The sequence below is a fragment of the Vombatus ursinus genome, unplaced genomic scaffold, assembly GCF_900497805.2.
Source record: "Vombatus ursinus unplaced genomic scaffold, bare-nosed wombat genome assembly UNPS02014799.1, whole genome shotgun sequence".
NCBI classification, from domain to species: domain Eukaryota; kingdom Metazoa; phylum Chordata; class Mammalia; order Diprotodontia; family Vombatidae; genus Vombatus; species Vombatus ursinus.
Window position 1 is genome coordinate 45,003,456 of NW_020954577.1, and position 27,610 is coordinate 45,031,065.

At 43.2% G+C, this 27,610-nt stretch overlaps 1 protein-coding gene and 1 pseudogene across 1 annotated transcript in view; one reads left to right on the plus strand and one right to left on the minus strand.

Moving 5' to 3' along the window:
* The window catches only part of LOC114050503 (cytoplasmic dynein 1 light intermediate chain 1), a 52,789-nt gene that overhangs the window by 24,554 nt on the left and 625 nt on the right, over positions 1-27,610 (minus strand). The window contains exons 2-4 of the mRNA XM_027872254.1: positions 27,414-27,487; positions 1,810-1,929; positions 887-1,117 (exon numbers count right to left, since the gene is read on the minus strand). Of these exons, the coding sequence (XP_027728055.1) occupies positions 887-1,117; positions 1,810-1,929; positions 27,414-27,487 (425 nt within the window). The remainder of the gene's footprint in view (positions 1-886; positions 1,118-1,809; positions 1,930-27,413; positions 27,488-27,610) is intronic.
* Positions 15,951-16,050, plus strand: LOC114050723 (annotated as a pseudogene).

The window sequence follows — 27,610 nt, forward strand, 5'->3', positions numbered from 1 at the left end:
ATTTCCTCTTCTCTCTTGTCCAAGGAAGCTGATCCCATGGATCTAAATACACAAAATTAGCATGGTAGCTGCAACCATCCAATTCCCTCCTGCTCACCTTTGCAGCCCACAGGGGTAAGCCAAACAGTCATCCTTAAGAGAAAAGGCAATCACAGAAACAACTGAGCCACCAGGGTGGCTCCTGTCAATCATAATGTCTGGGACATCGCCTCTCCCTGGTTAACGTAACAGATTACACAAGTGAGCTTATGAAACGAAATCACTACTCAGCTAGCTGTACTATCACAGCACACATCTGAAAGAATGGGGTGGTGCTCAGCAGGCACAAGCTCAGGTCCCAGGAGAGGCCTGACCTGGCTGGATGACATCACTTCTGTAGGCCTCAGTTTCTTTACCTCTAAAATGAGGGGGTTGGATCAAGTGATAGCTAAAGGTCTGTTCTATGATTGTGACTCTATGACTAAACACAATTTTAAACCATTATAGCACAATAAAATTGGATAATAATGGAGTTGAGAATTTAAAATTAAATTCTGGAGAGATCAAAAAATTCATGTGCTAAGCTTTAAACGCAAGCAGAGTTATTTTAAAAGATTATTATTTAAATTCCAATTACAACCTTAATTATAGTTTATGATCTTAACACACATGAAAGCACACTGGCAAATCTAGTCTTTTACCTTGAAACCAGGGAGCCAAGGCTTATTTTCCTACGATAATGGAACAAAGTCCTTATCTAAATAATTATTCATACTAATAGGATTAAAAAAAAAGTACACCATGAATTTGATAATCATTTTCCAAATACCACCGACTAAAATCTAAATGCCAGCATGTATGCGCACAAAATTAAAACTCTATATTAGTAGTTCTATAGCATACTCACATTTCTGTTCCATTTCTTTCATTTCCTCAGGAGGAATTTTTAGCTTATCAATATGTTCTCTCACCACACTTGCCCATTTCTGTAAAGAATCCAAAGCAGTCCAAGGCTTTGACATGTCAACAACCAGAATAACTAAAGTGTCTCTCAGAGAGTTGGCTTCCATTGCAAATTTAAGGAGCCCTTTGTGATACAGGTCTCCATCTAAGATCCACACATTACATCTTGTTTGATCTGTACCAAAATGAAAGACAGATTTTCGTAATGTTTTCAAAAGTTAGGATATACATAAACTTTTATGAAATTATCTCATCATCAAACTAAAAACGTTATTTTTAAACATTCTTTGTATTCTCCATGAGAGGGAATGTCAAAGTAAAAATAGAATCTTTAAGGTAACCATCTATTCATTAAGCAAGTTTTCTCTGAAAAGAGCCGCATGCTAGAGGCCCAGTCTATCTGACTCCTCCTGCTCCCTATTTCCCAATCACCAAACACCAATAGGCATACATTTGTGCATGTGCCCCAACCAATTTACACATAAGACTCATCTACAATTCACCCAAGAGAGGATGTGCAAAGCACACATTTAGTAAATTCACTAAAGTGATGAGACAATTTTTGTTTTTTAAGTCAGGGAATGGTATCAGAGACTAGATGAGTGACCAAGGAAGGTAAGGAGTACAACAGGACGCTAGTTCAGTTTTAAATAGCATCTGAGATGAAAAATGAAAGGACTATCAGAGGAAGGCCAGAAAGTTAAGGCCCTGTCCAAAGGACTGCAGTCTGTGGACCTGATACTTAAGGTAAAGCACAGAATTCTCTTGAAGTTTACCCAAGTAGAAGACTGAATACAATGCAGATCTCTATAATTTTAACAAGCACATCACTGACACAAATCACTGACAAATCAGGTCACTACTCACCATCTCTGTCCTCATCATGAACACTCAAGTACAAATACTCTGCCCCTCTCCCCTTCTTGCACTCCTCCGTTCTTCCCTGGATTCTCCCTATCAAGCTTGTCTTTCCGGCTCCATCTTCACCTAGACACAAATTTGTGAAAGGTATTTTAGATCAGAATAGAAATTTAAAGTATTTGTAATAAGTATGCCTTAAAACACTTAATTTTTTAATTTAAAAAACCAAACTCCCAGCATCATAATATCCCCCTTTCCTAATACTCCATGATTTGGCCAATCTCCAGCTGTCTGCTACTACAAATAAAGCCGCTGTGCATTCTCTAGTCCTTTTGCCTTCTTATGTTTTACACAAAGTACTAGTGATGAACTCGGCCACAGCTTCTTAATCTGTCAAACGGAGATAACAATAGAATCTATTTCACAAGTCTGTTATGAGAATGAAGAGAATATGTGAGTATGCATATACATATACATATATTCATATAAACACACACAAAGCCCTCGCAGGGCGAGCCCCAATGGACATCGATAACTTTTCTGAACTCGGTCACTAACATACTCCCACCCCTCACACCCTTTCCCTCCCAGTGATTCCCAGTCGTCAGGGTCATCATTCCTCTTTGCTCCTCATCCTCCAGGGCCTGCTCCCTTAACCCAAGCCCCCTCAACCCAGCACTCCATTCTAAAGCTGCCCGGCCCTCGCACTGTGCTCTCCTGGATGCTTGTTCCAAAAGTTAACAAAACAACTTTCATCTCAAACCTTTGCCTTCTTCTACTTACTGAGACCTGGCTCCCTCCTCACGACAGCTTCCCTGGTCTCCCTCTGCGGCACCCACTGCCCCTTTCACTCACACCCCTAAGTCCCCGCTCGAGGTGGGGGCAGCTGGATCACTCCCTGCTCCCCAATGCCCCTGCCAAACTCTCCCTCTACCATCATTTGATAACCCTGCTTCCTCTGAGGTTCATATAATTCTTATTTATCACCCAATCAAGCTTCCGGTGGTTGTTAGCTACCAACCTCCAGGACTCCACTCTCTTTTTCCTCAATGAGTTAGTGCTTGCTTCAGTCTTTCTCCTCTCTCCAACTCCTGACTACACACACACACACAGAGTTTACACAATATAAAAATAGACACACAAGTTAACATATATGTACATACATACACAAATGCACTCATTCCCTTCAAACAACTTAACCTCTCAGGTCTTCAAATCACTCATTTCCCACAACCTACTCCTCCCACTAACTCAGCAACACTGAGACAGACGGTCACACCCTTGATGTTGCCATCACCCATAATGCACACCCTTCCATGTCTATGAATTTTGAAACTCCTTTATCTGACTACAGCTTGTTGTCTTTCCACTCTTCCCACTGCCTTGCAATCCTAAAACCTATTTTTCCTTCTCCTCATCACCTCAAAATCCTCTATTCCTCGGTTCTTTTCCAGGCTATCACCCCTGCACTGACCACACTCCCCTCCCTTCCCTAGCTTGACCCCATTGATGAACCAGTTCAGTTCTAGTGAGTCTTTTCTCAAGTCTCTCCTCCTTATCCCACTGAATACCCTGCTCTGTCAAGCCTCAAGCCTGGAACTCTCTTACCAAGCTTTGCTTTCATTCCAATGCACACTCTACTGAATGAAGCAAAAATAAAAAAAAAAAACACAAAACCACGATGACAGGATCCAAATTTTTTTATTCCTTTTATCTCTTCTATTGCTCCTCCTGCCCCCACCTTCTCAGCTGAAAAAAATTGAGGCCAATTGGTCAGAGCTCCCTCTTATGTCCTTGTCACCTCATGTCACCCAGATGAAGTCTGTCACTCTCTCCTCTTTCACCCCCATCTCACATGAAGGACTGGTACTTCTCTTTGCTAAAGCAACCCCATTACATCCTGTCTTCTCCAGTAGACTGTCCCTAATCATCCCATCTTCAATTTCTCCCTCTCTACAGGCTGCTTCCCCACTGCTTACAAACATGTCTACCTCTGCCCCATCCTCAAAAATTCTCACTTGATGCATTCATACCTGCTTGCCACCATTCTATCATCTCTTCTCTCTTTTCTGTCTACACTCCTGGAGAAGGCCGTCTACAACTGATGCCTCTCCTCCCTCTCCTCTCCTCTCAGTCTCTTAACTCTCTTAAGTCCGGCTTCTGACCTCACCATCCAACTGAAATTGATGATCACTTAATAGCCAAATCTAATGACCTTTCCTCAGTCCCCCGTCTTGACCTTTCTGCAGCCTTTGACATTACTGATTACTATTCTCCCCTCTGGTTTTTTTTGTGACACTGGTCTCTCCTGGTTCTCCTCCTACCTATCTGACCTCACTCCTTCTCAGTCTCTTTTGTTAGATTATCCAGGTCAGCCCTGTTAACCATGGCTGTCTCCCAAAGCTCTGCCCTAGGCCTTTCTCTTCTCCTTCTAAAGTATTTCACTTGATCTCATCGGCTCCCATGACTTCCTCTATCACTTGTCTGAGATAATTCTCAGACTTATTTATCTAGCCCTAACCTCTCTCCTAACCTCCTGTGTGGCATCTCCAACTGCTTATCAGACATTTAGAACTAGACATCCCATAGCCACCTTAAACTGAACATCGCCAATTTCATCATCTTTCTCCCCAAACCCTCCCCTCTTCCTAACCTCTCTGTTGCTGTCCAAGGTACCACCATATTCCCAGTCACCCAGGTTTGCAGCCCAGATGTCACCCTCGACTCTTCACTCTCTCATCTCCCACATCCAATCAGTTGACAAAACCTGTCAATGTTACCTTTATAACACTGCCAACAGCCTGGTATAGGTCCTTATCACCTCACACATGGACTCCTCTAACAGCCTGTTGCTTGCCTCCCTGTCTCAAGTCTCTCCCCACTCCACTCAGCTGACAAAGTGATCCTCTTCTCAACCACCACTCAATAAACTCCAAGATCAAAATAAAATCCTGCTTAGCTTTCAAAGTCCTTCATACCCTGGCCCCTTCTGCCTTTCCACTATTCTTACTCCTCATATCACTCCTCCCAAGCACTCTATACTCCAGTGACACTGACCTCCTGGTCATTCTTTGAATGAAACAGTCTATCTCCCAGCTCTAGACATTTTCACTGAAACTCTTCCATGCCTGGAACTCTCTGCCTTCATCTCTGCCTCTTGGCTTCCCTGGTTTCCTTCAAGTATCAGCTAAAATCCCATCTTCCACAAGAACCCTTTCCCAACCCCCTTAATTCTTTCCTTCTGTTAGTTATCCTCCAGTTAGCATGTACAGAGCTTCTATGTACTCAACTGTTTAGATGATGTCTTCTCCCATTAGACTGGGAGCTCTCTGAGGGCAGGGACTGTCTTTTACCTTTCTTTGTATCCCCAGTGCTTAGCACAGAGCCTGGCACATAGGAGAAACTTAATAAATGCTTTTTCACCAACTAGTGTTACAGGAATATTAGTTATCATCATCATCATTACTATTATTACATTACCTAATTTAATCTTTATAACAAAGCCTTCAAGCAAAGTCTAGATGACTACTTGTTAGGAATATTATACAAGATGTAAGTTGTCTCAGTATGAGCTGGCCTGCAGAGGACTGCTGAGAACCCTCACAATTCAGATTCTCTTATTCTTTAATGCTACAGATATCCCATTTTAAAGACAAGGAAATGAAGGTTCAGAGAAGCAAGGTGACTTGCCCAGGATCACACATTTAGTAAGTTTCAAGATGTGGGATCCAAACCCCATCATCACCTGACTACAAGCTCAGCACTGTTTCCACTATACTGTGTTGCCTCTCAAGAAAAGACAGAATCTTGCTTGCTTAGCCAGCCTAGGAAGTTAGAATTTGGAAAATAAAGTACTGGGCCTTTGTTTATGAAGTGAGAAACTTTAACTTACCATTCTCGGTCAATAAAATGTTACATTTTTTTCATTCTACTGGAGTCAAAACTAGTTTTAAAAGAGGACGCTGCCTTTAAAACATCTGATACCTGCCAAAGACCTATTAGACTGATTCATGTTCTCTATGGGTTACACATACTAGACTTCCATTCTGATGGCCAAACACTACTGACTTCGGAGTCTGATTTTTTTTCTTCCATATCTTCCACACCAAAGAACTATTCTATCTCACTTGAAGTCATCCAAGTCCCTAATTATACAAAAACATTTTTCTTTTCCTCTAATTCCTTCCAATCCTTAAGGATTTCTATTTGTCCTTCCCAAACCAAGGTTAGACTTGGACTTTAAACTTTAATACAAGGACAGTTAAACTCTACACATTTGAAAGGCCACCAACAGACAATCCATTCTCACACTAATACAATGTTTTCAGTAACAGCAATAAACAAAAATATTGAATTGGAGTGAGCATGTGTATGTGTGTGTAATAAAAATAAAATAAGGAGTAATTGCTTACTTACAAAAGGATTTGGGAAGTGAACTGGTTAAGAAGATGTCTGGGAATAGGGATTTGGATTTGTGAATCACAGCTTAAAATACAGAAATGACATGTTAAGCCTGAGATGGATAAATACTTATAACATGGACTAGTAAGAATATATCTGCATGTAATCTTGCATATCTTACCAAAAGGATTTTAAATGGAAAAAGATCATAGCCAGTAGCCACAGCACAAGGAAAAGCATGAGTAGTGATACCCAGAAATTCATAAGAAACTACATTTTAAAAGGAATCAGTTTTAATAAAAACCTATGACTCTAGTTCTCTATTTAGAAGCACACAAAGGTGAACTAGAGATGCTTGAGGAAAGGAGGCAAAGATGATTTCACAGCTATCACTAAGATGTGGCAAGACGAGTCATATGACTGGAACGTGGCTCTGGAAAAACATATCTTATGCAAAAGGAACAGGATAAGTGAAAAAAGGGGAGGGGAGAGTAGAGTGGCATTGTACACTAAGTAGATACACTCCTGAGGAAATGTAGGAAGGAAAAGGGAGAAGCTGCTTGAATGAAGATCCACGTTGGTAGAAACAGCAATGTGTCCTCATTGATGAGCAAACCGAAGTTAGCCTGGTTGGGTCCTCTACCTTCTAAAGGATGAGATCATCATTAACATAAATCAGGGAATTATAACATGCTCGGAAAGAGGAAGAGCTCTAGCAAATGCCCAGACCACTACTGCCTCCCCCATTGCTCCTGGATCGCTTCTGTGCCAGGTTTGTGATGTTTTTCAAAATCCTTCTGGTTGCAAAAGGAGAACTGAGGCCAATCCTGGGGTAGGGGGAAAAGGAAGGAACCACTCCATTTTGGAATTCGTGGTACTGAAAGAGGAGAAAGCTAGCCTTGGTCGGACATACACTCTGACTTTGAAGAGGGCAGATTTCAAAGTGTTCCGACAAAGGATAGGTAAGATCTCATGGTCTAAAGTTTTATAGAGAAAGGCAGACCGAGTAGGATGGGAAGCTCTCCAGAATGTCTTTTAGACAGAAAGAGAATTGTGCTGGTGCAATGAGAATGACATTGAATTGCCCAGCCTGACATAGGAGACGATTGCCTGTCCATGCCACTCTATTTCCATACCTGGGCCTCCCTTTGCCCAAGGACCTCTCCTCTCCCCATTCTCCTTTCTACTCATTCTTCCGTGATTACCATCCTTCCTCCCACCATCCCAGTGATTCTGAACCCTTAGCTGTCATGGCTCAAGCCCTCCACCTGCTCCCTCAATCCCACCCCACCACACCCACTCTAAAGCTACGTCCTCTTTCCACTGTGCTCCTGAATGCCTATTCCATTGGTAACCAACTTAGACCCATTCCTTTCCTGCACTCAGAGATGTGGGTCCTTCCTAACACCACAACTCCCCTTGCCACACTTTCCAGCCCTGGTTGCACTTCTATTCATACTTCTAACACACTCACTGGTCATGACAGGGGAGTTGGAAAACTCAATTCTCACTGCCACTTCCAGGCTCCCTCTCCCTCTAACATGTTACTCAGTAACCTTTTCTCATACTAGGAGACTTACACATACATGATAATCCCCCCTTCACGCACAGTTCCTCAACTTTCTCATTCCCCATGACCTGCTCTTCTATCCCACCTCAGCTCCACAGAGACATGAACTTTGAAATTCTCTTATCCAATTACAATCTGTTGTCATTCCACCTCTCACTCTGGCTCGCAACCCCTAATAGCTAGCCTTTACATAGTGCTTAAAGTTTGCAAAGTTCTTTACAAATATAATCTCATTGTGTCCTCACAATAACCCTGGGGGGTAAGTCTTATTACTATCCCCATTTCACAGATGAGGAAACTGAGGGAGAAAGAGGTTAAGTCACTTGTTCAGGGTCAGAGAGGCAGTAAGCATTTTAAACCAGATGTGAAATTCTGATGTTCCTGACTCCCAGGCCAATGTTTCATTCACTGGCTCTAACCATGCTCTTTGTCCTCACCATGAGTTCAAGCTGCTCCACTCCTCAGGTCTTTCCCAGGCCATCACTCTTGCACTATCCACATTCTGCTTCCTTACTCATCTTGATCCCTTGGTGAATCAGCTGACTCTATACTGTCCTTTTCTTCCAACTCTCTGGCCCCATCAAGCCTCAGCCCTGGATTACTCTCACCATCCTCTGCCTTAGCTCCTATACATACACACTTTATAGAATGAAATTGGAGAAAATCACAACACTGCTGACTGGGTCCACTACAAATTTCTGTTACATAATCTCAATTGGCTCTTCACTGCAACAAGGCAATCCTTTCACACCTCCCTAACTGATTCCCTCTCCCAATTCACCAGACCACCTCATCCCTCCTCAAACCTTCCATGGCTCCCCTTTCCCGTATCTCCTCAGCTAAGAACAGTATCTCACATTTCAATGAAAAAACTGAGACCATTCACTGAAAGTTCACTCTTTTCCCCCTCCTCCTCTCACATCACTCTGATGCCTTCCTCCCTCATCTCCCCCTTCACTCTTTTCACACATGAAGAGGTGGTCCTTCTTGCCAAGGCAAAAAAAAAAAAAACCCTTCTAACATGTACAAGTGATCCCATTACACTCATCTTTTCCAGCAGACAGACTCCTCTATCATTTCCACTCTGAAAAATCCTCAATCTATTCCTATCTCCTAGCTGCTTCTCTTCAGCCTACAAATATGTCCATGTCTCCCCTAATCTCAAAAAACCTAAACTTGATCTGTGCAATTATCACTCTCATTTTACAGATGAGGTAACTTCATAACCTGACCCCTCTCTACCATTCCAGTCTTCTTATACCCTACTCCCCTCCACGTACTCTATGGTCCAGTAACACTGGCCTCGGTGCCTGGAATTCTCTCTGTCCTCATCTCCATCTTTTGACTTCCCTCAAGTACCAGTTAAAATCTCACTTTCCACAGGAAACCTTTCCCCATTTCTCTTGATGGTAGGACATTCCCTCTGTTGAATAGCTTCAGTTTACCCTGTCTATAGCTTATTTGCGCATAGGTATTTGCATGCTCTCTCCCCCATCAGACCCTAGTTCCTTGAGAGCAGGGACTAGGTTTTTTGCCTTCTGTTCCATCCCCAGTGCTTAGCCCAGTGCCTGGAATGTAGCAGGCATTTAATAAATGGCATCGGATTTGAAGTATAACAAAGACTAAGAAAAGTCCGCTGGATTTACTGGCTAAGGGATTATCGGTAACCTTGGAGAAAACAATTTCACTCAAGTGGTGGGGTCAGAAACCATACTGCAAAGTAAGAAGTGAGAAGGAAGTGAAGAAATTGAGACATTAAGTATCTAGAAAATCCCTTCTAGGAGTGGGGCTAAATGTCAGTCAGTCAGTCAGTTAAGAAATATTTATTAAGCACTTACTATGTGCTAAGATCTGGGGATACCAAGAAAAGCAAAAACACAGTCCCTGCTTTTAAAGAGCACCCATTCTAACAGGGAAGAAAATATGCAAGTAACTATGGACATACAAGATACACATACACACAGAGTACAAATGGGAAGTAATCTTTTTTAAAATTCAATTTTATTTCAATTTTCAGTTCCAAACCACTCCAATATCTCTGCCAAGAAAACCCCAAATGGAGTCACAAAAATCAAACATGACTGAAACAACTGGATCCTGGATAAAGCTTCTGTGTTTGCTTGCTGTCTCTCCCATTAGACTGTTAAGTTCCTTGAGGGCAGGAATTGTCTTTTGACTCGATTAGTGCCTAGCACATTGTATCCCCAGCGCTTAGCACAGTGCTCAACACAAAGGAGACATTTAATAAATACTGATTGATTGAAATGGTACTATAATCTATAATTTTTAAATTAAATTTTATTTTCAGATTAGCATTATCTCCCTCACATCACCTCCCCCAACTGAGAAAGCAAGAAAAACAAAGCTCCTGTTGCAAGCACACGAGCAAAACAAATTTTTCTTTTGTTTTTGTGTTTTTGGCCACATTAGCCATGGCCAAAAAAAAGTGTATCTCAATCTGTACTCTGAGATCATCAGCTCTCTATCTATCTGGAGGTGGGCAGAACGTTTTATCTTGAGTCCTCTGGAACTGTGGTTGGTCATTGTGTTGATCAGAGTTCCCAAGTCTTCCAAAGTTGTTCATCCTTACAATACTGTAATCATTATATTAAATTGTTCTCTGGGCTCTGCTTACTTCACTCTGCACCAGTACAGACAAGTCTTTACATTTTGCTCAGAAACCACCCCTTTCATCATTTCTTAAAGCACAACAATATAGAACCTATATCTCCTGATTCCTTTTCTGCAAGCTTTTTTCTTCATAGTATTTAAAACAGTTACACATACCTTTTTTTAACAACTTTAGAAATGCCACACCAGGTTCATGCAGATCCAGTTTTCTGCCTCTGACAGTGGTCCTACAGAAGATGTCATAAAAGGGTACAATTGTCTTCCACATCCAAAGATTAAGGATGTACCCCAAATATTCTGTTTCCTTTAATAATCTCAAGGCTCTATCATTCACTTATTTAAACCATTCTTAAAATGCTATTTTCAGTTTACCCCCCTCCACATGCAACAGATAAAATAAGTAAAAGTAATCCTAGCAGGCATCTGCTGGCATTCCTTTGCTTATCAATAACTGATATTCCTTATTTCCCTAAAGCATTGATAAGCTCTTGAAGCACTTTAATCTGGATAATCAAAAATGAGAAAATTATTCACTATAATTTTAGAGGCACATAATGAACCTATTAATATTTTATATTTAAACATCAATTTATTGATTATTTTCTCCTCCACTATACTTTCCAAAAGAATTTAAGTTCCTTGAAGGCAGAACTTATTTTTGGTTTTGTCTTTGTATCTCCAGCATTGAGAACAGTGCCTCACATATGGTAGATGCTTAATAAAAACTTATTGAATGAATCAAATAACAATAGTAAGCCTGGCATTTATGTATTATTCTATAATCTATAAAGCAATTTTGGGACATCTTCTAATTAGATCCTATCAAACTCTATATATAGATAATGAAGCTATCGTCATCATTACAGATTAGGAGACTGAGACTCAAGGGTACAGGAAATACCCTTCGAGATCACACCTGGAAGTGCAGAGATGGGAGTCCATGTTTAAAATGATCATCTTAAAAATGCACAGTAGATTCCAGTGCAATGTGCTTGCGACCTCATCAATACAGGCATTCCATCCCTGCACTGGCTCCCTAAATCCTCGCTTGGATTATTTCCTTTAAATGCATTACTTGACACAGAGATTGCAGAGATCTCCGAGCTTATCCCACTGGCCTAGTTCTGTACTTGAAAAAGATTAGTATCATCTGCTAACTTAAGAGAGATCACCTCTTACAACTGTTAGTTTCTTTCAAAGCTCAGCTCACACGTCACTTTCTGCATGAAGTTTTTCCCCATCCCCTCCCCCAACAAACTACCTTGCACTTATTTCACACATACTTATATATTTGCATGTTACGTATATTTGTGTCTACATACATACATATGTGCACATCTTAACAAAACTGTTGACTGGTTATGGCCCTGGCTCTGATCTCCACAGTATCCCACAGTGTATACTTTTTATCCAGAGAAATGCCCATTTATTGCTATCCTGTTTCCTTACTTCTAAGTGAGCTCCCTATACTTGAGATTTAGCTGCAAATTGTTCCTTTAAAGATTCCTGCTGTTTCAGAAATTACTGTGGCCTTCCATTGGTCAGTTTCATTGTTTCTCATCTACTCTAATGATCTGTTTTTGAACAAGGCACTGCATACAACTATTTTAAAAGGTGGCTCAGAGGTACCAGGATGAGAGAGTGGTAGGCCTATAATCAGGAAAGTCGAAGTTCAAATTTGACCACGAGATACTCAGTAGATATGTGCCCTTGGGCAAGTCACTTAACCATTGTTTGCTTCAGTTCCTTCAACTATAAAATGAGGCTAATAATACTTACCTCCCAGATTTGTTGTAAAGATCAAAAGAAAATATTTGTAGGGTGCTTAGCACAATGGCTGGCACATTAAGTAGTCACTATATAAATGGCAGCTGCTATCATTAAAATAATAAATAAAACTTTATAATCATGTAGGAACCATTTTTTGGCTACCCCACCTCTCCCACCATGGGAGAAAATGCCTTTGGCAGAAAGGATATCCAGACTCTGCCTGCTAAGTTCTTTCTCTTTCCCTCCAAGTCCTGATGGCTCTACCCAGATACCAGACCTGGGATAATCCAGGACCCTAACATGCCTGGGGCCTAGGAAAATACTGGTCCCACTTCTAAAATGAAAGAGTCAGGATGAAACAGTAAGAGAAATTCCACTTACAAAAATGTATAAAAATACCTGAGTTTTAATCTACCCAAGAATATACAAGATTTATATAAATACAATTTATAAATCACTCTTCAAAGCAATAAAGAAAGACAAATAATTGGAAACCTATTCATGGCTCGTGGTTGGGCCACACGAATATAATAAAAAAAAATCATAATATCTAAATCAATGTAGAGATTTAGTGCTATATGAATCAAAATAATATTCAGTTGAAAGAACAAAAATCACGGGAAATTAGAAAAAGTCTGAAGGGGGCATAGCATTATCAATTAACAAGCATTTATTGAGCACTTACTTTATGCCAGGCACTGTAGTACACACTGGGGATTCAAACAGGAACAAAAAGGGTGCAGCTAGGTGGCGCAGTGGATAGAGCACCGGCCCTGGAGTCAAGAGGACCTGAGTTCAAATGTGGCCTCAGACACATAACACTCATTAGCAGTGTGACTCTGGGCAAGTCACTTAACCCCACTGCCTAGCCAAAACAAACAAACAAACAAAACAAACAAAAAAACAAATAGGAGCAAAAAGGAAAAAGAAAATAAAAGAACCACCAGACCTCAAATTATATTACAAAGCAGTAGTCAATAAAACTGTGGTAACAGTTAAAAAACGTAAGAGTGGGACAGTGGGTACAGACTAGACAAGCAAGAAACAGCAGCAGCCCAAAGCAGTAGCCCAGTGTATGATAAAGCCCAGAACATAAATTACTATGCTGGGATAAAGACTCTCCAGCAAGAACTGCTGAGAAAACTAGAAAGCAAAAATGAGGCTTAGACCAACATCTTACAGGGCATATCATCCATACAAAATGGATACTCATTAACCCGAAAAGGTCACAGCATAAAAAAAATTAGAGAAGAATAAGAAGAGGTGCTTTCTACACTACAGCCAGGGGTGGAATTTTTAAATCACTTTTACAAGAGTACTTTGTATTGTGTTGTAGCTGTATTTGCTATAATTTTATTGCTGCGTTTTGCTTGCCAAACACATTCCTCCTCCCTCCCTGAGAGCTATCAACAGAATCAGACAGTATATGCAACGCCTGAACTGGTCTCCCAGACTCAAGGCTTTCCCCACTACAGTCCACCTTGCACATGGCCGCCCAAGTCCTTTTTCCATAAGTGCAGATCTGACCAAGTCATCTCCTACCCAACCAACTGCAGTGGCTTCCTGCTGTATCTGGGATCAAATGCAAACTCCTTGGTTTAGCCTTTAGAGTCACAACATAGCCCCAACTCTACGCTACTCTCACCTTCATCACATTGTGATCCAGTCAAACTGGCCTTCTCTGCTCCTCACACGTGATTCTCCAGCTCTGCTCCCTGCCACCCCCCATTCCCGGAAAGCATTCCTTCACAGTCCTTCTCTTCCTAAAGATGCAGCTTAGGGGTCATCTTTCCTGCATGGAGCCCCTCCTGATTTCCCTCTTCTAAATGACCTTACATTTAACCACTTTGTATATACGTGTACTTATTAACTTCAGGCCATATGTATTTTTCTACGTGCTTGCTGCCTTCAGCAACAGAATGAAAGCTCACTGCGAGCAATGACCATTTCCTTCTTTGACTTCAATCTCTGGCTCGTGTCTGACACATATTAAGTGCTTATTCAACATCTGATTGATCCTGCGGCCTTGATCTCCAACCCCTTCAAGGATGGAAGAGAGGTATATTTTCTCACCTTTTCTTTAGGACACAGTCGATCATTATAATTACATAGCTACCTGAATATAATGGAATATAATTGCCCCATACAGTTTCTGAGAAACCTACAAAGACTTCTCTATAACTGATACAGAGTAAAATAAGCAAAACCAGGAGAACAATTTATACACTAACACTGGAAAGACAAAAGCCTCTAAAAGCCTCCGATCAATGCAATGACTGATTGAGATCTCGGAGGCCTAGTACCAATGAGGCAGGCTCTCCAGAGCCCGGCAGAGAGATGGAAGGCATCTTTGAATGTGGCCAAAGTGGCAAATGGTTTTGCCTCACTGTGCATATTTGCTAAGAAGGTTTTGTTTTTCTTTTTTCTTTAATGGGGGTGCAGGGAAGAGGACTCGGATGGGGATGAGGAGTAGAAAGAAAAGAAAAGAAAATAAACCACTTGCCAGAGCCCCAGTCACCGTGTGCTCTACCTTCCTGGCTCTGTTTATGCTGCTCTGCTTTAGAGAGTTTCTACCTCCCAGACTTCTTCACCTGCACCCTCCGGTGAAGTACATTAAAATAAGCCTTTTTAGATCACCCAATTTTGCCATTTCCCAACTGATGGGGATCCATCCACTTGGTTCCCGTTCTCTGCAGGCACTATCCTGGTACAGCCCGAGGCCTTTCTGTTTCTGGCCACCTTAGGGCATATGCCTCACGGCAGGATGTCTGGGACAAGAGGGCCGTACATCCTAACCTGCTGCGTTTATATAATCCTATGCTGCTTTCCTGAATGGGGGACAGACTCACAGCTCCCCCAACAGCTAAGCCAGTCCTTCCACAGCCCATGGGACATTGACTGCTCCTAGCTTTTGTCATTTTTGCCAATTTGTTGTGTGTGAAGGGAAACCTCAGATTGTTCTAATATACATTTCTCTGCACTATACTGTTAATGATTTTAAGCGATCCTTTGCATGACTGTTAACAGACTGCAATTCTTCTATTGGGGATTGTCAAAGGATATGAAATTTTCAAAAGAATATAAATGATAATTTCAAAATACACTCCAAATCACTTATAGTAATAGGAATGAAAATTAAGACAACTCTGAGGTTTATCTCACCCCTAGCAAACAGGCAAAACCACTAAAAAACAACAACACCACCACCACAATAATGGGGAGGCTAAGGGAAACAGGCAAACAACCGCGTTGATGATGGAGCTATGAAAATGGATCCAATCATTCTGAACGTCGACGTGGAAGTATCCAAGAAAAATGACTAAAACGTCCGTATCCTTCTGACCCAGAAAGCCCAGTTCAGGGCATAGGGCCCCAAAGAGATCAATAGAGAAACAAAGGATTGCTATATACCAAAACATTCACAGCAGCACTCTGCTGTAGTAGTGAAGACCTGGAGAACAAGATGGATAGCTCGCTACTGTGGAATGCTGAAAAAAATCATGATTAACACAATGGAAATTCCTATGAAGTAAGAAACATCTGCATAATTCAGAGAAACATGGGGCTATGTGTATGCACTGATGCGGAGTGAAAAATGTGGAGCCAAGAGCCCTAATATAAACACAATGAAGTGAGAAGGAAAAGATCACAGAAAAGTAGACGAGCTTAAATAGCAGAAAGACAAGGCAGAAACACAGCTCCCTCCAGAGGCAGGGTGACCACACTGCGTGACTATTTTGGTTTTGTCTGTGTTTCCAGCACTTGGGCCAGTACAACTCGCCTTGATAAGAATGAAAGAGGCCCTTGTGGCTTCTTCACAATATACATCTGGGGAAGGCCTTGCCACCTACTCTGGCATCTAACCATGTTTTTTCTCATTTCTCCTCTGGCTCCTTTGGGACTTTTCTGACTTCTTCTCCCGGACCCAGATGTTCATTCTGGGGATAGCCTCATCTCCCATAAGATCCCTCTTGCCTGGGACCCCACCCTATCTGTAGTGTCTCTCTGCCCCTCTGATTGGAGGGTGGAGCCACGAACTCCCAAAGTTCACTTAAAGAGGGAGTTTCAGACATTTCTTCATTTCTCACTTGGCTTTGTACTACTCTTGGATTTGTCTGGTTTCTCCACAATGGCAGGTACCCGCTTGGGGAATATCGCTCCCTTTCACCTCCCCCTTGTGTTTTACCTTCCCTCATTAACTTGTAAGCTCCTTGAGGGGAGGGACAGTCTTTCTTTTTTCCTATTCATATCCCAACCACTCAGCACAGAGTCTGGCACATAGGAGGAGCTTAATAAAAGTTTACTGACAGAGAATCTACTTAATAAATGTTTGTTGACTGATTTTCTAGGTTCAATATTTTGGGGAGTGGGAGGAGGGTTGTTATGATGTAAAAACAAAAGGTATGAATGAGACATTTTTTTAAAAAAAATTAGCTAACAAAGAGGTGGTAAACTCCACTTGTGCCTTTAAATGTCAGTGAACAGGCTGGGATATTTTCAGAAGGAACTCGGCTAAACAAAGACATTGAAATGAACAACATTTACAGAGCACAATTTTCTGAATTAGAAAGATACAGCACAGGCAGTGAAGCGAGCACTGGACCAGAGTCGGCAGACCTGGCTTCAAAGCCCACCTCAGACACTAGCTTGACGAGCAGAGCAAAAGCCCCTTCACCTTTCTCAGCCTCAGCTTCCTCAAAATGTAAACCTGAACTAATGATTCTGAGCTCCTCTCTCACAGGGTTGTTGTGAGGATCAAAGACAAAACCTTGTATGGGAAGCACCTTGAAAATCTAGAGGGCTAGCTACTTGTCAGTCACCATCTCCTTCTAACTGGAAGCAGGCTTAGGGTTATCAACAACACTGCCGGGACGGCTGGGATCTCCAGCCCTTCCAGGACCCTACTAATCTGATCTGACTGACCTCTGAGGTAAGGGGCCCCGAATTCCCTCTCTGGACCCAGGACACATGGCAAATTTTAGTCTGCAGGTGCCCTGGGTTTTCTCAAGTGCTGCTCTGGTCCCTGGATCCTTATTTAAAAAAGAAAGAAAGAAAGAAAGAAAGGCATTTTCTTCTCTGAGGTACAGGTTTCAATCTATCCCATACTGACATTACAGCCTCCTCCTAGAGGTTTCATAGTCCCTGGCCTAAGTACCACCATTGGGGAAAACAACAAAAAAATCCCAGAAAAACAGGACCAAGTGATTCAAGCTAAGTGCATGAAACACTCTGAATCTGTGGTGCACCATCTCTCTCCTTCATCATCAATCAGGGACAGACTTGTTCTGTATAACCCAGAAGGCTGAACTAGGACCAAGTCAAAGAAGCTGCAAAAAGGCAAAACGTGACTTAAGGAAGGACTTCCTGGTTCCCCTCACTTGAGGTCTTGAAGCAAGGAGTGGATAACCTCTTGTCACTGTGATGCTTCTTGCTCAGGCATGAGCCAGTCAAGATGGCTTCTGAGGCCCCTTTTAACTATGAAATACTAGGTCAATCCTCTGTCCACGCTGGTCATTGCATTTAATCAGGATTCCATCCCTTACTGTTGTTTTCATCTTTCTACTATGATCACTCTGCATTTCGTTCTCACGATTCTGTCCTACCAACTCCTTTTAGCTGTGTCTGGCTGCCTTTCTCTAACCACCCATATTATTTGTAGGTGGGCTGTATCCCAGGGAGATTTCTTGCTGTTCTAACCTGCTCATCTGAGCATCTCTAGAGGCCATGGGACCCCACGACCTCTGGCTGGTGAAGAAAGCAAAAGATTCCCTTCGTCTGTTTCAAGTGGTTAGACTAAATGACCTCTTTCAGATCTCTCCCGGCTGACACTCTGGAGCATATGCTCCCTTCTGGGCCGCCCAGTGAGTCGCTCTTCTTGTCTGAGGGATGTCTCTAACTCTTGATTCATTTGTAATACTGAAATAATCTTAGTTCAATGGTAAAAGTTACATCATTTGATCAATCGATAACATTTGTTGATTGCTTCCTATATGCCAGGATTCACTAGTTTAGGTCAGCAAATCTCCCTACTTCCACATGTAGCCCAGCAGGAGTATAACTTTCTCTCATAGTTTGTTAGTTACATCCTTCCAGTACACGACACTTTGACAATGAAACATTAATTCAGAGTTTAGAATCCAAAATATATTAAAAAAAAAATGCATGATGCTATTAGAGGATCACAGCCTTCAAGCCTGAAGGGAGCTCAAGTCTTCTAGTCAAAGTCCCTCATTTTATGGATGTCTAGAGTTACTTCTTCAAAGTCACAAGGATTTTAAGCAGCAAAACCAAGATCCAAACCGAGGTCTTCAGATACCACGTCCAGCCCCCTTTCTACTGCCCCACCGAATGCTTCCAAATTGTAATGACCAAGGGTGGCCTCAAAGAAGAAACAGATGAAGACTCCTCCCCGAATTTTGCACTCGGCAGAGGTAAGAGTCTATGGATGTGGAAGATGGTAGAGTGTAAGATTTTTTTTTTTTTTTTTTTGATATATACATTTAGTTTTGCTAAACTGCTTTTTTCCCCTTTTTTAGTTCCTTGTTACTTCTCTCTGGGAAGGGGAAGAGAACATACTTGAAAATATAGTTAACGTGTTTAAAAGTATGAAAGTGATCAACATAAAAAGGGAGCCTAAGAAACATCCTATTCTAATCACAGCAGTAAAATGAATGGAGAGTGGAAAGGAAAAGGAAAAGAGATTATGCCCCATGCACAATCTCTGTAGGAAATTACCTCTGGGGGCGGCTAGGTGGCGCAGTAGATAGAGCTCCAGCCTTGGAGTCAGAAGAACCTGAGTTCAAATCCGACCTCTCAGACACATAACACTAGCCGTGTGACTCTGGGCAAGTCACTTAACCCCAATTGCCTCAGAAAAAAAAAGAAAAGGAAATTCCCTCTGCCTGAGAGGGGAGCCCCTCCCAGGGTTAAGTGGGCAGCAGGTGACAGAGGTTAAATCCAAACACGGGTCTTCCTGACCGTGTAGCCAAACCTCTAGCCAAGACTCTTCTCTGTAGAGGGACTGCTTTTATAGAAAACTGGCCACACTGCTTATAAATGAGCAACACACATAGTTCACCACATGCCACAGGAGAATCAGGCAAAAGGAATACATAGGACACCTTTAGTTTCAACAAAGCAGGAAAAGCACAATGAATCAATGAATGCCCTTATTTCTGATAAAAAAATGTGAGCTCAAAAAAGATGTTTCCACAGCAATGGGCCACAGTCCTAATCCTGGCCTTCATTAATCACCAAGCAGCAGCTCCCACCTTATTAATCTTCTCCTGTGCCCAGATGGTTCTGCAGATTAACTTGGGGCTGGCTGAGTGTTTCTTCCTTCTGTGCCTCTACATAATGGCATCTTAGCAGGTGCCAGTTAAGACTGAGCTTGCTTTTCTACTTGTCTCAAATGAAGTTGTCCCGATGCTTCAACAAAAAGCTTTTGATTCTAGTATACAAAGTCTGTCTCCTATAACTGGATATCCCTGGACAAACCACAATCTTCTCTAAGGTTCCTCTGAGACTCAGTTTCCTCATCTGTAAAATGGAGATAAGACCAGCCCTACTTCACAAGAAATAATGTGCATATGTGAAAGTTGTTTTAAAACGTAAAAAGTACATTTTTACAAATGTAAAATATTATTATCATTATTATTATTAGTAGTAGTATTATACCTCCCCAAGGTGAATGGGAAACTAAGACTAAGAAGCATTCAAGACCCAAAGATATTTGAGATGACAGAGGAGATATTCTGGGGCCAACAAACTCCATGAACTCAGTAAGCAGCCTCAACATTAAGTGAGCCCCACTGGCCCTGCTGCTTCTCTTCCATTATGCAGTGGTGGATAAAGCGCTGGCCTCAGAATCATCAAAACCTGAGTTCACATCTGGCCTCTTCCAAATACCATGTGATCTTGGGCAAGTAACTTAACCACTCAGGACCCAACAACTGTCTAAGCCTAGAGGTTCATAATCTTTTTGATTTCCTATACCTCTTGGGCAGTCAGGAGAAGCCTATGGAGCCTCTCCTAGAACAACATTTTTAAAGGCATAAAATAGAACACAAAGGATCACAAAGGAAACCAATTAATCCATCAAAATATTTTAACAAACAAGTTCACAACCATCAGGTTAAGAAGCCCAGCTCTAAGACTTACAAATTACAGAGCTATGGATCTGCCCTGCGGAAGAAGTAAGTTCCTCACCAGGAGCTCTATATAGGGATGAAATCCCTATCTGATCTCCCCACCCCACCCCAAATGAGGGGCTGACTATATGTTGAATACAGATGTAGAGCTGTATGGGACCCTTGGAGGCCAAGTAATTTGTCCTGGGTCCCACAGGCAGGAAGCAGTGGAGCCAAGAGTCTAATCCAGAGGTGGGGAACCTGCAGCTTCAAGTTGCCCACCCCTGGTGTAACCCAAGTCCTTCTCAAATATAGCACTCTGCTTTCCACCAAGCTACTCTGTAGTTCTCAAGAGAAATCTGGATCAAGTGTTTTTTTTAAATTAAACATCTGTTCGGTTAGCATAAGAACCCATCACTACAAAAAACTGTTCCAGTTCTTTCCTTAAACATAAAAGTGTTTGGATGAAAATCTCAAATACTAAAAGAAAAATGTAAAAATTCATGCTCTCCTTATAGCAAATGCTGGATAGAGCAGAGAGAATCATTGAGTTAGAAAGCGATGGAATTCAATCTACACTAAGTAAAGAGCAAACTGACATCTATCCCATTAGCACCTCCAACTCCCCAAGTCCATTATCTTAGCCCATAAAACACCCCCTCCTTCTAATCTCTCCATTTCAGCTAAGGGTACCACCATCCTCCCAGGCACCCACATATACAACCTTAATCATCCTTGAACCTCCACATCCCTTCACCTCCCATATCCAATCAATTGTAACAAGTTGTCAATCAATCAATACCAGGAGCTCCACACGGTGATGAAATCCCTACTCTGAGTCCCCTCTTCTAAACATTTTCATCTCCCCTAAAATTTCCCATCATTCCTCCACCCTCTCAGCCCAGAACCTGCCCTCTCATTTTACTGACAAAACTGAGGCCATTTGCTGAGAGCTCCCTCTTCTCCCTTCCTCCTCCTCTCCCATCACCCAGAAGCCTTCTGCCACTGGCTCCTCCTTCACTCCTGTCTCACATGATCAGATAACCCTTCTCCTGGCCAAGGCCAACAATGGACACACACAACTGATTCCACTTCTTCCTGTCTTCCCCAGCTGATTACCTCTTCCAGCATCCCCACTCTCACTAATCTTCCATCTCCCCCCATCTATTGGCTGCTTTGCTAATCCCAATACATAAACCCATGCCTCTGGCCTTTTCTTAATCCTCATTCTTCTTGACCTCTCTACAGCCGTTGATACTGTGGATCAATCACCCTCTTCGGCTTACTCTCTTCTATCTAGGTTTTCTCTCCTAGTTCTCTTCCTATCTATGCTTCCTTCCTGTTTATTGCTGGATCTTCCTGGACCCTGTCTGTGGGTGTCCCTCAAGGTTCTGTCCTAGGCCCTCTTCTCTCCTCCCTCTATTCTATTTCCCTTGGTGAGTTCATCAGCTCCCATGAATTCAATTATTACCTCTAAGCTGATGATTGCAGAAATCTACTTATCTAGCCCTAACCTCTCTCCTGACCTCCAAGCAGCCGCATCTCCAACTGTCTAATGATCATCTAGAAGTGGGTGTCTCAAAGACAACTTAAACTCAACTTGGGCAAAATGGAACTTGTCATCTTTCTCCTAAACCCTCTTCTCTTCCAAACCTCCCTATGACTGTCAAGGGTGACATCCCTCTGCCAATCCCCCAGGTGCCTGGCCTAGGTGTCCATCCTCACCTCTTCCTCATCCCACCTTTGCAGCATCTCTCCAAGATGTCCCCTTCTCCCCTCATGCCTAGATTACTCCTATGGCCTGCTACTGGAGCTGCCTCAAGTCTCTCCCCACTCTGGTCCATTCTCCACTCAGCTGTCAAGCCCCTCCCCAGAGCAGTGGTCTGACCATTTCACCACCAAACCCCACCTCCATAACCAACCTCTCTATTACCTCCAGGATCAAATATCAAAATCTGGTTGGCTTTCAAAGCCCTGCAGAACCCAGCCGTCCCTACCTTTCCAGTCTTCTTAACAGCACAACCACATACTCTGCAATCCAGTGACACTGGCCTCCCAGCTGTTCCTCAAACAAGACATTCCATCTCCCAACTCTGGCCATTTTCACTGTCTCTCCCCCATGCCAGGAATGCTTTTCCTCCTCACCTCCATCATCTGCTTCCCTCAAGTACAGGCTAAAAGCCCACTTTCTACAAGAAGCTTTTCCAGATCTCTCTTAATTCTTACCATCTTACGTCTATTGATACCACCAATTCATCCTGTATATAACTTGTTTGTACATAGTTGTTCACATGCAGTCTCCCCTAATTGACCACGGGCTCCTTGAGGGCAGAGACTGCCTTTGTATCCTCAATGCTTAGTATAGTACCTGGCGCTTAATAAATGTTTGCTGATTGACTCCCAAGGAGTTTATAGTCTAGCTAGGTATATATGCAAAATTCTTACAAGGTAACTTGGGGAAAAAGTCACCAGCACCTGAGATCAAGAAAGGCCAATTATCTACGGTGGTATTTGAGCCAAGTCTTAAGGAAAACTAGGAATTCTGAGAAAAAGATAAGGAGAGAATACATTCCCAAAATTGCTTGTATCTTAGCCACTCTTCTAGTTCAGCCTTTCATGACCTCTCTCTTACTGGACATTCTAATAGCCTAAGTAGTAGGTCTGCATCCAGTTCCTGCCCCTCTCCAATCCATCTACCACCCAGATGCCGAAATAATCATCCCACTCTTCACACAAACATGTACAGATCCCTACCCTATCCCTATCTCTATCCTTCAAACCCTCTCACTTGACCTTACCATGCCCTTAAGCTATCATCTTATCCCTTTCTTCGCTTTCACAGCAGATCACCTAAAAAAAACCTCCTAGCCTCCACTTCCTCTCTTCTTTCTCACTTATTCACCCTTGCCACCTGGCTTTGAGCACATCACTAAACTTAAATTCCTTTCTCCAAAGTTACCACTGATCTTTGAATCTAATGGCCTTCACTTCATCCTTACCTTTCTAGAGGCCTCTGTAACACTACTGAGCATGCTCCCCTCCTGTCTCTTGATTCTCTTCCTACCTGTCCAGCTGCTTCTTCTTGGTCTCCTCTGTTGCATTGCTGTCCAATATCATCATCAATATCCCCCGACTAAGGGTTACCCCCAGGCTCTGTCCTAGGCCCTCTTCACTTCTCTGACTACATTCTCTCTCCTGATTACCGCACCAACTTCCAGGGGTTCAGTTATCACTTATATTCAGATGATTCCAGATCTAGAGAACCACCCTCAGTCTTTCTCCTGAGCTCCAGTCCCACATCATCAGCTGCCTAATGGACACTCTGACCTGGATGTTCTCTAAGCACCTAATTCTGTTGAGAACACAACTCAGGATCTTTCCTCTCCTCTTCCAAATTTCCCTGTTCCCAACAAGGACACATCCCATCCTTCCATCCCTCAATTCCTTGCTCTCTCTTCAGTCTGCCTATTTAAGCATTTACTAGATCTTGTCAATTCAGCCTCAAAAGCTCCCCTCTCCATACTCACTCAGCCCAAACCAAAGTTCAGGTCCTCATCTCTTACCTGGACTATTTCAATAGCCTCTTACCTCAAAGTTCTCCCCTCTCCAATCCATGCTCTACATTGCTGCCAAAGTACACGTCTGACCATGTCATTCCCCTGCTCAACTAACTACAGCGGCTCCTTCCCTAGGATCAAATGTAAATTCTTGTTTGTCATTTAAAGCCATTCATTCACAACCTGGATCCAATCTACCTTTCCAACCTTTTGACCTATTATTCCCTTTCAGACACTCCTGTTCAGCTGAGCTGGCCTTCTCATACCACGCATCCCATCTTCCCTCTTTACACTGTCTGTCCGCCATGGCTGAAATGCTCATCCCTTCTTATCTCCACCTCTTAGAACCCCTAGCTTCCTTCAGGGTTCAACTCAAACCCTCCCACTCCTACATGAAGCCTTTTCCAATCCTCATCTCCTCAGCTGCCACAGACTCCCCCATCAAAGTTACACTGTATTTACTTTGTCTGTGTACATGTGGTCTCACTCCCAGAGGCAGGCTGGGCCTATTCCATGTATCCCTGGAGCCTAGCAAGGAGTCTGACACATTGTAGACAATTAATAAATGTTTGCTTGCCTGATTCCTCAAACACACACCTGAAAATGACATTTCCCTGCTCAAAAATCTTCAGTAACTCCTTACCACCAAATTACAAACTCCTCTGCCTAGCATTTAAGTCCTCCACTATCTTTCGACTCCCTTTTTCCTATACTAATTTCACATGACTCTCCTTCAACAACTCTAACATTTCAGCCACACTGGCCCATAAGCTCTCTCCTGAACTCAACATGCCAACTTAAATGTGTGTCTGAGCCTGGGGTTGTCCAATAATCAGTAATGACCCCTCGCCTCCACCTCCTAGACTGAAGAGCTATCTTCAAGGCTTGGCTCAGGGACCAGTGCCCCCCCACACCCCAGTGTGCCTTTCTCTCCTCACTTCATTCACACTCTCTGCCCCATCAGCACTTTCTCCTTTCTCAAACTACCCTGTCCTCACTTCTCTGAATGTCTATTCTATTTCTTCAGCACAAGGCAAGCTTCATGTTGCTGGGCCATTCACATTCCCAGGACCATTCACATAGCAGCTACTTAACAAAACACCTGTTGGGATGAACTGACCAGTATGAGGTCTCCACGTTAAGTGAGGGCCTCACGGGCTGGTACAGCAGCGAGAGCTCCAGAGAGAAGGCCAGCTTCCCAACACCCCTTCCCTGTATGGCTTCACCTTCTCTCTGGGCCTCAGTTTCCTCTGTCTGTAAAGCGGAGGGCTGGGGAGGACTGGCCTTTTAGGTTCCTTCCTGGACTCAATGATATAAGCCAATGAACTGGCACCAATGGAAGGGGAAAGCCCAAGGTGTGGCTGAGTCAAAAACACCAAGAAGTGTCCAGCAGAACTACCAGCTGAGGCTCCTCGTGAAGACACTATACAGCTAGCCCAGTACACAGCAGCATGAGGTTTTCAGAAACTTCCCCACCACCTTCATCTGATTACAGAATCAGAATCCCAGGACATCAGAGCTGGAAGGCTCCTCATTTTAGTGAGAGGAAAACTGAAGGCCCGAGGGGTTGAGAGACCTAAAGGTTTGGGTTCTGGGTTTTTTGGCTCTTCCTCTGATTCTGTGATCATAGAGAGCTCCCCCGGCACTGAGAGGCTAGCTACCTGTTCAGGGTCACGGATGCTAAAAGTGAACACAGGCAGGCTGTTCTGCCTCTCCTCTGCCACACTTCTTTCCAACTGCACCCTGGTCCTAAGAGTCAAAGCTAGGTATCAGTTCTATGACTGGAAATCAGGCCACTTTTCACTACCCCACATCCACAACGATAAAATGTGTGAAAAACAAGTCTTCTTTAGCATATAAACTAAATGAATTAAAAGCCATTACTGTGACAGCCAAGCTCTGTCATTTTAAGAGACAAACACAAAATACTGTCTTGAGTATTCAAATGAAAGAAGATCTTCAAACACTTTCATTAGTATTCTCATCTTACAATTTCCCTACAAATGTCATACTTATGGGGGACAAATTCAGCAAAAGAACATAAAAAACACAGCCCCGACAAATCACGAATTGAAAAAAGTTCACCTAAGGCAAATAAATCCACTATTAACAAGCCCCACTATTCCAAAAAATCTTGCAGGGATCTCATGTACACCAGACTTTTAACAACAACAAAAACACAAGTATGATATAATTTTGTTTCCAGCTCAAAGAATGACAGATTCCAGATTATCAACAAGTTACCAGATCTTCTTATACCAAAAAGTTCATATTAAATGTCAACATCTTATAAACATTTAACTTATTTCTATGATTTATAAAATCTCATTTTTCCTTTTATGTTTTTAGCTCAACAGGCAAAAACACTTCATTTTGTTATTTTAGATTCATTTAGCCTAACTGAAAAATCTCCTATTTAAGTATGGCAAACATGGAGGAGAATCTTAGAAAAATCTGTCTAAATGATCAAGAGCTACTTAAAAAGACAGTGAGCAAACCTAGTCCTTCACTACAGAAGCGAAGAAACGGCATCTATTTAGAACAGTGAGCAGAAGGAAGAAAGAATCAGGCTCCTGAGTGGTTTCTAGATGGACTATGATCACTCCTCATTAAAACCTTTTGGCTAGGGGAAGGGAAGGCAAGCTCCCTTTCCAGCTAAAAAACTGGTAAGAATGCTTCCAAATGCCAGCGGCAATACACGCCTGCTGCCCAAATGTCATACTCAAATGCAAACACCACCTAGAGAAATCATATATCAGTAAGTCTCAGTTCAATCCTCATCCTCTTTTGTACAAGTCATCCATGAAAAATTAATGAGTTAACGCCATTTCCAGTACAGTTCTGAATGCTACTACAAAGCGCCTCAATTTTAATTTACCACTGATTCATAAAATGTCCCCTCAAGACCCTTAACAATCGAGAGGAGGAGGAGGAGGAGAAGGGTTTTTCCTCCAGCAGACAGTCCGTCCACAGAGCAATCCCGCGCCCCAATACATCCCGGAGGCAGAGGCAAAGTGAACAATAACAAACGGTCCCAGGGAGAGCTGGCTCGAACACACACCCTCAGCCCTAGGGGCCACCCCTCCCTCCAGCCGGCAGTGACAAGGTCCGCAGGCCAGTGCCACCTGACCAGCCATCAGGAGGAGGGGGAGGGGCTTGGGGAAGCCAAACACAAAGAAAGCGGACAGCAGCCGGGGGGCGGGAGCCCCAGATGGGGGGGGAGGGGAGGCCACTGCTGCAGCGGACACCACCGCCCACTCCCGAGGCGGGCACTGGCTTGGGCGTCGGCAGCCCGGCCCCGCCCAGCCCCCAGCAGCGTGGAGGGCATGGGGAGGGGTGAGGGGCAGGGGGTGGGCCAGGATCGAGAGCCGTGGGCGCTGAGGCTCAAGATCCAAAAACCTAGGCTGGAAGCGGACCCGAGGCCCTCTGACGCGCCCTCAGGCCCATTTTACAGATGAGGAAACTGAGGCCCCAGGAGTCTTCAGAGCCTCTTCCAGCCAGGCAGAGCTGGGTCAGGGGAAGCTCCCCGAGGCCAGGGCAGGCGCCACTTACCCAGCAGTAAGACGTTCTTGCCCGATGGGAGCTTGGAGCGGGAGCGGGTGGAGACCTCGCTGAGGATGCAGGACCTGGCACCGGAGAGCGGGGGGAGAAAAAACGGGGAGCCGCTAGAGAGGCTGCTGGGGGTCAGGGAACACCCCAACCCTGGCCCAGGGCAAGAGAGGGACCCCGCCTCCGGGAAGGGGGGCGAG